The 11,424-nt window shown below is 33.8% G+C and overlaps 2 protein-coding genes across 2 annotated transcripts; one reads left to right on the forward strand and one right to left on the reverse strand.

The window, feature by feature from the left end:
* The first annotated feature begins 334 nt into the window (after positions 1-334).
* Positions 335-2,918, forward strand: LOC108459472 (protein trichome birefringence-like 35). The gene is made up of 6 exons (XM_017758844.2): positions 335-801; positions 880-1,165; positions 1,509-1,680; positions 1,774-1,970; positions 2,062-2,214; positions 2,481-2,918. Exons 1-6 carry the CDS (start codon positions 579-581, stop codon positions 2,809-2,811), a joined length of 1,362 nt encoding a protein of 453 aa, XP_017614333.1. The 5' UTR covers positions 335-578; the 3' UTR covers positions 2,812-2,918.
* A 984-nt stretch (positions 2,919-3,902) lies between these two features.
* On the reverse strand, positions 3,903-4,519 carry LOC108458651 (BES1/BZR1 homolog protein 1-like). The gene is made up of 2 exons (XM_017758057.1): positions 4,202-4,519; positions 3,903-4,121 (listed from the first exon to the last, which is right to left on the reverse strand). Exons 1-2 carry the CDS (start codon positions 4,517-4,519, stop codon positions 3,903-3,905), a joined length of 537 nt encoding a protein of 178 aa, XP_017613546.1.
* Positions 4,520-11,424: the final 6,905 nt, after the last annotated feature.

Consider the following 11,424-nt stretch of genomic DNA (forward strand, 5'->3'; position numbering starts at 1 on the left):
ATCTGAGATAAATTATATAAGGTCGAAATAACGTAAACTTCATTATGAACTCGTAGAAGCTCGTATTGATAACGTATTATAGAAAAATTAATAAAATAATAATAATAAGTAAAAAGTGGATGAAAAATAGGAGAATTTTCATTGTTTAATTTTCATTTACAACATGCTATTTAGAAGTTAATCTCTATTTAATGATTTTAGTTAATTTTATCTCATTACTTTAATATCTCTAAAAGGATTATAGACGTACATTTAATATATTTACAACAAATATTTATTTAAAAAAAAATCCCGGCAAGAATATATATATATATATATATATATGTGTGTGTGTGTCTGTGTCTGTGTCTCTGTGTGTACGGGGTAACTATTAATTGTCATTTTGGTAGCTTTTCCCAAGTTTATATCAACTTTTCTTTTCTGAGCTGATGCTAGAATTTCCATTTCCTGGTAACTATTAATTGTTGAATCCAATTTCCTTCCATTTATAGTAAGCAAATGGAGTTATTACTTGCTATGCCTTCCGGATGTAACCGCCATTTTTGAAGCTCAAAAGTCCTTGTTATCTGCATAATCCTATGGCTCTGCCACTCACCGTCTCCATGTCGAATAAATGGAGCAGAAAGAAACGCCACTTCCCTTTACTCGCAGGTCTTCTCCTGGTTTTCTTAGCTTGTTCGGTTATCTACATTGAATTCAGCATTCAACAAATCCATCAAAGCCCGGATCATGTTCTTCACAGTCAACGACAAACTTCATCATTTACTTATGTAAAACCAAATCTTCCCAAAGGAGCTTCAGGTGTGCTTATCTATCTTCAATCTTTACTTTCCTTTTCTTTTCTTTGAATTTGGCCTAAAACATGAAGTTGGGCTTTAGAGGTTTTGGATGGATCCAGTAGTTGCAACTCTACTAGGAACTACAGTGGGAAGAAAATCCGGTGGGTCGGCACGGATGCGGAATCGAATCAGCGGAGGAGCATAAGCCAAGAGAACAGCTGTGATGTGTTCTCCGGCAAGTGGGTGTTTGATAACCAATCGTACCCGCTTTACGAAGAGTCCGACTGTCCTTACATGTCGGACCAGTTGGCATGTCATAAGCATGGGAGGTCCGATTTGCAGTATCAGCACCGGAGATGGCAGCCTCATAACTGCAATTTGAAGAGGTAAATTGTCCTTTTGGTTGCTTGTGTTTTGTTAGTGAGACCCAAGTACTAGATTTGCCAGTTTCTACCTTTACGCAATTTGAAGAATGGGATGTAATTGGTTAACGTTTTAGATTTTTAACCATAGATGATAGAACTTCCCCGTTTTTATCTGATATTTGATAGCCATGTTGGGCCTGACTAAATTCAGAGTCAAGCCGGGTCGTCCTGTTTTTCTTTATAAAACTTGCTTAAAGGGTATTAAGCTCTGTCACTCGATCCAACAGGCGTTAATATAGATGATTGAACTTTCTCTTATTGAAAAGTTGCAAGTGATTGTGTTTTTCCTTTTTCTGGTGTGTAGATGGGATGCGACTGAAATGTGGGAGAAGTTGAGAGGGAAGAGGCTAATGTTTGTGGGAGATTCTCTGAATAGAGGTCAATGGATATCAATGGTGTGTTTGTTGCAATCAGTGATCCCAGCAAATAAGAGATCCATGACTCCTAATGCTCAGCTTACCATTTTCAGAGCAGAGGTGAGCCAGGATACAACCTATAAGAGGTTTTTAACATAATGACTAAGAACTGAAACATTGTTGCCGTGTGTTTTACTTTGATGTCATTTGCAGGAATACAATGCCACCGTGGAATTTCTCTGGGCTCCGCTTCTGGTTGAGTCCAATTCTGATGACCCGGTGAATCACAGGCTGTCTGAACGAATTATCCGTCCGGATTCAGTACTCAAGCATTCAGCACAGTGGGAGCATGCGGATATACTAGTTTTTAACTCGTACTTATGGTGGAGACAGGGCCCAGTTAAGCTGCAGTATGTACGATAGTTGATCGGTTCTAGTCGAATCAAGGTAAATATATTTTCAAGATGCGCTGAAATCCTTGTGTGCTTGCAACTTTTGCAGATGGAGTGGTGAGGAAATTGGAGCCTGCGAGGAGCTCGATGGGTTAGGAGCAATGGAACTCGCCATGGGAGCTTGGGCAGACTGGGTAGCATCAAAAGTCATTCCCCTGAAGAAACATGTCTTTTTCGTTACAATGTCGCCAACACATTTCTGGTCAGGATCTTTACCCTTGCACTGAATTATCCTATACTTCATCTATATAATCTGGATAAGTCATCTGGTGAAAGCTTGCAAACTTATCGAATACCGTAAAATCATAGCATAGAGGCATTTGAAGCAAAGATTGTGCATCATGAAGGCACTAAAAGGACTATTGCTGGTATATAAAAGCTAATGTATATAACATGGACTTGTGTGGGAATTATACAATCTTAGTGGCCCAATATGGGTTTTTTTACTAACATTTTGACATGAAATAGGAAAGAAGAGTGGGAAGCTGGAAGTAAAGGAAACTGCTATAATGAAACGAGACCTATCGATCGGGAAGGCCACTGGGGAAGTGGTTCGGACTTGGCTACCATGCGCATGGTGGATAAAATGGTTTCTGGTTTGGGTTCGAAGGTAACAGTTATCAATATAACACAACTCTCAGAATACAGAAAAGATGGGCACCCTTCCATCTATAGAAAGTTTTGGGAGACACTGAGCCCCCGGCAGTTGGGGAACCCTGCAAGCTACTCTGACTGCATACACTGGTGCTTACCAGGTGTGCCTGATGTGTGGAATGAATTACTGTTCCATTTTTTGTAAAAATTAAATCTTATTTTATTTATGAATTAAATGTAATCAGCTCCCTTGGATGGGATGGTTCATATTTGGGTTGAGTGGAAATGAAATGATTGTTTTGTTTTGTTTGAGTCCCACTCCCATAAATAAGAAATTATAACCAGTTATCCTCGTTCATTTCAACTTTGGCTGTTCATTAAAACACTTACCATGTCTCTTGTGTGCAGTTTCTATTAGGATCACCAGTAACGCACCAACCAAATAGCAATTGACAGTAGAACTAAGGTTAAAAGTTAAAAAAGTTAAAAGTTAAAGTCCTTTTTTATTTATATATCTTAGTTCAATCACTAAAATCGTAAGTATTCTCTATCAAAATTTGTTAATTTGACATGTTGATTAGGCTGCTCTCTTGTGACGGAAAATATACATTTTGAGTTGATAAATTTTAATAAAAACTACAATTAAACTAAAACTTTTAAATTTAAAAAGAAAGATTAAAGTTTTAACTTTTTAATTATAAAGACTAAATCTTAAATTGTATGGAAGTAGAGAAAATAATAACATATTTTAACCTAGAACTAATTAAATTAGTAAAATGCATAAAAGGAAACCATGTTCATGTGCAAGGCAAGACCAAATGCTCCTCGGCCCCTTATAAAATGGTGAAATTCTATATTTGGGTCCTCTTGAGAATTAGAAATTCAATTTAACCCTTTTAGCATATAAGTTTTAGCTTTGGCCACCAACAATTTATATCCTGACTCCAACCCCACCAAAAATTTCTGATTCCGCCCTGTGAAAGGGTCTGTCCTAAAAAAAAACCCAACCTGATTAGAGCACATATGTTGTAATAAACTCTATCCAACAAAAGAACATGTAGTGTTTAATTATAATTTCTAATATTTTCGATTCATGTATGTATATAACCTGCATGTTTTTCATCAGCAAAATGAGCACCAACAACATTTGAATGCAATGCTTTCCTAATGATTTCTCTCTCTCTCTATCTCTCTCACTATATATATATATGAAAAGAGATGAACAAAAGCTAGACAACACTTTATCCCTAGCTTTAAATACATTCCCAAGTCCCATATCAAAGCAGTTCATTACCCCTAGGTGAAGGAACTGGAAATGGAGAGTGAAAGCATCAAGTTAATATCATGGCATTCATGGGAACGCCCCAACCCTAGTGATAAGAGGGTTCCAGTCGGTGCTGCAACATTTCCATCATCATTGCATATGCAGTAATCTTCATCTCTTGATTGACCAATATCCTCAACAAATTGGCAGCTAGAGTGAACCATAGAGACCGCCATTGTTGTCCTTGATTTCTGCAACAAATTATAAAATGCTGTAATCACAAAAAAGAAAAAATGTAAAACAAAACAACATTTAACATTTATTAGCTGACCTTTCTGTAAATGGTTCCATCGGCCTCCACATGCCAACCAGCCTCTTCACAAACAGCTTTCAACAGATCATTGCTATCAGCACGCTTTGGAAGGTTGTAGTTACCATGCTCCTTCAGCCCTGCAAATATTTTGTGAGCTACGGCTCGACGCTTGCGCTCCCTTTGCTTGTTCTTCAGGCGCTCGTCCTCGGTGGGGAACCGATACCTGGTGACTCTGCCACCCTCTTTGGTGGTTCTGTGAACAACCCATGGCCCTTTGCTCTTCTTGATGCAGCCCCTTAAGGTACTAGTGTTCTTGTTCTCCTTCTCACCAGCCATTGCCATACCTTTTTTTTATTTTACTTTCGGCTCTGTGTCTCTTATTCCTTGATTTGAAGTATCTCAAGCTGCTTTTGATATTGATGGCTATATATGTACAAAATAATGGAGTGAGGAGACCACAATAACGGAGTGTGTGTACTTGGGGTGTACCATTAGACAGCATAATGACAATTTTGGAACATTCCTGAACCTGCATGCAGGGTACGGTTGGTATGAGTATTATGGATGAGTGATAAAGCATTTTCATTATTAATTATTGGGTAAAACTGTATGAAAGATCCTTGCACTATGCATTTTTGGTGTATTTAGTCCCTCTACTATAATTCCATCATTTCTACTTCCTTACTTCTCGATATTTTTAGTCCTAGGACTTTTTCTTTGTGAATTTTGTCGAATATACAACTTAACATAACTTATTTTTTAAACTATATGGATATAATTAGACTTGATTATGGGTCGAGCTATTCGCTCAAAAAATGGGAGGATTTGAATAAAAATATAGGTTCAAAAAATGGGTTTGAACAAAAAAAATAATACTTGTTTTCTAAACAAGCTGGGCCCCGAATAAGATTTTTTGTCTCAACCCGAATTTTTTTTCTGCTGTTGTTTTACTTGTCATTTTGTTGTTTTGCCACCAATTTTTAGTTATATTGCTACTATATTGTTATTGTTTGTATATTGTATAATTCTTGTTTTATTGTTAATTTTTTATTATTTTAGAGGTATTTATTTGTTTAGTTGCAACTATGTTAGTGTTATTCAAGTATAAAGTTTTTTAATATATTTTCAATATGTTGGGAAATATTTATTTTAATATTTTTAGTGTATTTGATGTATTATATTTTAAAATTTTGTTTTATATAAAATAATATAAAAATTTTAATATGGACGGATCGAATTAGGCTCGGATTTAGCATTTTTATTTGGGCTAGACTTGGACAAAATTTTAGGTCTATTTTTAAGTTGAACTTAAATTTTGACATTGAATCGACTTGACTCATTATCAAGTCTAGGTATAACGATACACCTTGCTATTTTTTTATAATTAGGGAAAAATATTATTCTTTTTAACATGCAAAAACTTTGTCCAACTGAAAAAAAATATTGAAATATATATTATATGACAATATGTTTGACAAAATTAAGGAAAAAATTAATATCATCACTTAAAATACACATTTTTAAGATTAAGATTAAAAATGAATAAATTATAGTAAATTAAATTCTAAAAAAATTGGTACCATATAATCTCATCTACATTGATAGACCTTCACTGGTTTTTCCAATTTCCATGCAAAACAAATTAGGTGTCCTTTTTTTGATGTTCAATAACTAGGTGTTTATATGTGTTTATATATATATATATATATATATATGTATGTATGTATAAACAGAATTATTATACTATCTGTTGTCTGCACTCTCTGCAGCTGAAAAAGAATAAAAAACAACTTTAGACATAATTGTGCAGGTACCGTTAAAGCCGACGTACCAATGGGCGTGGAATTTAATTAGGTGGGTGACCTTCATTTGGATTTCATGAATAACTCCTCCATCCACACACTACAGCCGTTGATTTTTTTACCGAGTCTACTTGCACACAACTTCATAGTTTTACAACCTTTTTCTAAAAAGCGAAACTTCAGCCTTCTTTTATACTTTCACACTTGCATCTAAAGCTTGGCCTTAATAATAGAGGCAAAAGAATTTATCAAGTTTAAAAGGTTCATAGTTTTTGTCATACACTATTTGAATACTTGCATTACAATATAGTATAATTCTTACAAGGTTTACAAATATAGACATTAAATTTTAAATTTTATGTCAATCGATTTGAAACTTACATAAATTTATCACTCAACAAATAATATAATTCATGTAAAATCGAAAAATGTGTTTTTCAAATATGAAAACAGTTAAAAATATTGCAAGCATTCAAGGTTCCTTGATCCATGTTGATGGTAGAAAAAATATTAAAGTATCTTCTTCTTTTTTTCTTATTTTGCTTCAGAAAAAGTTTCAAATATGTATGGCTTTAAATTTATGTGCTCTAGCATGAAATTAGTTATATTGTAACAAGCCTTTAATTTGACATGTTTAAAATTTTAATTTAACTCAACCAATTTCACTCGATTCAATTCGACTCGAATTTCATTTCACTTGACTCGATTCGAAAAAAATTTTAAATCGAATTAGAATGATAAAATAAGACTCGTCAACTTGATTAACTCAAATTTTTTTTACTCAATTCGATTGAAGGCTCACTCCTAATTATAAACATTTAAATTACACAAAAAAAAATATTAGTAATTTGGACCTAAACCATACATCAGTCCCAGATTGGTTTCTAAATTATTAATTTTGCCCCATATTATAAAAAAAAATGACATCCAATGAGAACATGCTATATGTCATGTTTTGATTGGTTGACGAGTAAATTAGGATATTTCCTTAAGAAAAATTTTAAGAAAAATTTAAGAATTGAAATACAGTTCAGAGGTGAATTTACTAATAAAGTAAAAAATGTAAAATACTCTTATAATTATACTTTTTTTCCAAATGTGATAGGGGCTAGGCAATTTTAAAAATTACAAAATTTGATGTTTAAAAAACTTATATATAAAAATTTATAATAAAAAAGTTTATGTCATCACAAAAGAATTTTTTTTTCCAAATTCTTCACCTCAAACGAATTTATAAAATTTATCCTACTAAAACAAATCAATTCTGCTTAATTTAAAAATATTGATTGTGATAATTAAAAATACCTAAAATTAAAAGAATAAAAAAATTATATACTATAAAATTTTACAATATAGGCTACTAAAATATTAGTTTTTTACCTGCATAATAAAAATAAAAAAATTTAAATCTTGAAATGGTATGTCAATACTATTATTTACTAAAATGGTATGTTTGAAACAGTAACAAGGGGTGGAGGGAGAGAGATAGGCGACACCTATGATTTTTTTGACACACTCATTGAATCATCATTATAAAATGATTTGTGTTTAAAATATATATTTTTTAAGGGTGGAAGGGGAGAGATGGACAGCACCAGTATTTTCTGGTGCAAAAATGCAGTCTGACTGGTGGAGAATGAGAGAGAGGCGACACCAGACTGAAATGCGATGGCCTAAAATATTCAGAGACCTAATATGTAAATATGTCATTTTAATTGATTGCGCTAAAAAGCTTTTAGGGTGCCGCTTGACAATGTGGTAGCACCAAACTTCAAAAAGGTTTAATTGCTTCGTAAGCTATTCTTATTTACTATTTTCTTTTATTCTTTTTCAATATAAAAATAGAGGCTTATTACCAATTAGTTAAAAAGTTTTTCTAGTTATTTTATTCTAGTTGGAATAATTTTTGAAACATAATTTTACAAAAAAATTGAACAGTAGAATAAAATTATTCGAACAAAAATTTATTTTTCGAAAAATAAATAAAATTTATTTCCAGTTAGAATCGAATTTTTTACAAAAATACTTTTTGGTAGAAAAACTTTTTGAACTAATTGGTAATAAACCTTTCTATTTTTTATGTTGAAAGAGAACAAAAGAAAATAGTAAATAAGAAGGGATTATGAAGCAATTTAACCTTTTTGAAGTTTGGTGCCGCCACACTGTCAAGCGACTCCCTAAAAGCTTTTTTTTAGTAATCAATTAAAATGGAAAATTTACATATTAGGTCCCTAAATATTTTAGCTCATCACATTTCAGTCTGGTGTCGCCTCTCTCTCATCCTACACCAGTCAGACCGTATTTTTGCACCAGAAAATACTTGTGTCGTCCATCTCTCCCCCTCCACTCTTAAAAATTAATTTTTTAAAACACACATCATTTTGTAATGATGATTCAATGAATGTGTCAAAAAAATCATGGGTGCTACCCATCTCTTCCGCCTTGTTATCGTTAAAATTATTTTTAAATATGATATTGGCACATCATTTCAGAATTTAATTTTTTTATTTGCATTATACAAGTAAAAAAGCCTAAAATATTAATATAAAGTTTTAAGTTATTCTTTGGCTTTTTTACTTACATAATACAAAAATAAAAAATAAATACCAAAATGCTATGCCAATATCATTATTTACCAAAATGGTATGTTTGAGGGGGTGGAAGGCATGGAGGAGGCGACACCTAATTTTTTTTTGACTTAATCATTGAAACATCATTATAAAATGATGTGTTTTTTATAAATATATATATATATATATATTAAGGGTGGACGGTGTGAGAGAGGTGACACTAGTATTTTCTCCCTATACACTGGTAATATCGGGTAAAAAAACGAGTTTAATGAGGGTTTAATTGGTGGAGGGTGAGACAGAGGCGGCACCCAATGTTGAACCTATTTAAGTAGTGATTTCGTAACATTTTTGAAAAATAAGAATAGAATAGGAAAAAAAATTAGTTGTAGATGAAAAGAAAACAAAGAACAATTCATAAGGTTAATATATATGAATTTTATTTTTTAGTATATTTTTCTAAAATAAAATATTTAGAAATTTAATTATTTTTATAGATTTATTATTGAAGATGAATAATCAATTTTCCATATGCGTTTATTTCAATGAAGTAAATTTTAACAACAATTGGATGTATATTTGAATTTCGCCAACAAATAGTAATGAGATTTAATAGAAATATCTTGGTTGATGATATGAAAGAAAGGATCAATGCAAAAACTATTAGACGTTGTGAGAGGAGGATCTCGAGACTATTCTACAAATTTCTAGTTTCGACAAATCCCATCAAATTCACCGAGATGGAACTTGTTAATGATAAAGACGTGAAGACAATGGTCACACTTTATTATCGGGATCGGAGTCGCCAAACTAATTTGATTCAGTTGTTTGCTGAGTTAGCTTATGTGGAGCTAGCTAAAGATTCCACTCCATTAGGTGAAGAACGTGGAGTTCGAGATCCGTGTATAGTGGTTCCGAGAGTGTACATTGATAGGTGATAGACTATAGGCGGTATCAACATCGATCTTAATGCTCCACATGTGTTTAAGAACCTTAACCTGGGTCCCCATTTACGAATACATCCGGTGGTGATTGAGACTGATGCAGATGGTGATGATGGATATGATAATAATGGTTCTTCCAATCATGAGGTTGTAAATTATAGTGATCTTGATCTAGACGAGGTCCAAATGATATCGATGATGAAGGCGCAAATGACGATGGAAATGTTAATACGTCTTCAGTTGGAAACCCGAGTTGAGGTATTGTGATACACAATGATCCTAGGGCACACATGTTGATCATAGATCCCGATGTGGCATATGCATCTGAGTTCCAAAGTACCCTGATATACTACCTACTCATCGGTTTGCCGTAGATTTCGAACGTAAGGAGTTTTTCATGGGCCAAAAATTCACAACCAAGGAAGAGTGTATATTTTCCATTAAGTGTTATAACATGAATGTGTCGATTGACTACAAAGTCGCCATGTCTAAATCGACATTGTATATTGGGAAGTGTTGGAGGTCGACAAAAGGCTACAATTGACGGGTACGAGCTGTATTTATCCAAAAGTCCCAAATTTGAAAGATTCGAAAATTTATTAGGCCTCACACATGCACATCAACACTTATGACGCAAGATCACTGCAAACTTGATTCCAAAAATATCTGCACATGCATCATGACAATGGTGAATGACATGCCGACTATTCCTATTTCGGTACTAATTTCTAAAATACAAGAACGATTCCAGTATCTAGTGTCATATTGAAAATCATGGATAGCTAAACAAATAGTCATTAAGTAGTTGTATGGAGATTGGGATGTGTCGTCCAATAAGCTAAAGGGGTGGGTAGCTGCTATGCGGGAGTACGTGCTAAGAATTGCCATTGAGTTGTAGACATGACCTTATTATGACCCAGATAACCAGCTATAACAGGGACATTTCCCTACTGCAAGTTAGTTGTGCAGGTTGATGAGACCTAGCTATATGAAAAATATACGTAGACCTTACTTATTACAGTTGCTTAATATGAGAACTGAAACTTGTTCCTAATAGCGTTTGCCATCGTGGACAAGGATAACATGAAATCATAAGAATTTTTCCTGACGAACTTGTAGGCTATGTTGTTAGGGACGACAATATTTACATCATATCCGATAGACCGAAGGTAATAATTGTCACAATTAGGCATTCCAATGTTCCATGGAGATCCTTTTACTGCATCTGACACATTGCAGCTAACTTCTATCGAGACTACAAGAATGCAAACTAGCAGAAACAAGTTGTGAAAATAGGTAAAATTTAGTTTCAACATATGTTTTAAATGTCTTTAATACTTCAAAAAATTAATTTGAGACTATAACTTGTGTTTTTTTAATACATACACAACATACAAGCTAGAACCACACCTTTTCAGGCAAACGATGACCACACTTGAGGGTGACATGCAGGGTGAGACGAATACTCCTTTCTGAGAGTGGCTGGGTACCATAGAGCTGTGGCCATGTGCTCAAAGCTTCGATGACGATGCTCGATTTGATCATATGTCCACCAACCTGATAAAAGCGGTTAACTGCGTGTTGAGTTGAACATGACATCTCCCAATTTCATCTGTTTTCTCAGTTACGTTCTACAGGCTAGCAACATTGATGTCAAGAATGGGGCTGAAACAAGTCAACCAGTTGGAGGTAGGACATGTGTTTATCGAATATGTTAAGAAGGTAATGGATGTGAACTGTCGGAGATTGAAGTCGATGAATGTAGAAATATATTATCGACATTTAGAAACTTTTTTGAGTTACAGAGCCCATTGACCGTCGACCTAGGATTCCACCTAGGTCATACAGAGTTGATCTTTGAATCAGATGGTGGGATTGTAGGAAGTTCCAGTCATTTTGTTATCCTTGTGTGCACGTCATTGCAT

This window comes from Gossypium arboreum, chromosome 4 (assembly GCF_025698485.1).
Source record: "Gossypium arboreum isolate Shixiya-1 chromosome 4, ASM2569848v2, whole genome shotgun sequence".
Classification (NCBI taxonomy): Eukaryota; Viridiplantae; Streptophyta; class Magnoliopsida; order Malvales; family Malvaceae; genus Gossypium; species Gossypium arboreum.

Coding starts and splice junctions, on each gene's coding strand:
- LOC108459472 (XM_017758844.2), top strand. CDS start 579: ATGGCTCTGCCACTCACCGTCTCCATGTCGAATAAATGGAGCAGAAAG. Junction 1,971..2,061: donor CAGGGCCCAGTTAAGCTGCA/GTATGTACGATA, acceptor CAACTTTTGCAG/ATGGAGTGGTGAGGAAATTG. Junction 2,215..2,480: donor ATGTCGCCAACACATTTCTG/GTCAGGATCTTT, acceptor GACATGAAATAG/GAAAGAAGAGTGGGAAGCTG.
- LOC108458651 (XM_017758057.1), bottom strand. CDS start 4,519: ATGGCTGGTGAGAAGGAGAACAAGAACACTAGTACCTTAAGGGGCTGC. Junction 4,122..4,201: donor ATGGAACCATTTACAGAAAG/GTCAGCTAATAA, acceptor AATTTGTTGCAG/AAATCAAGGACAACAATGGC.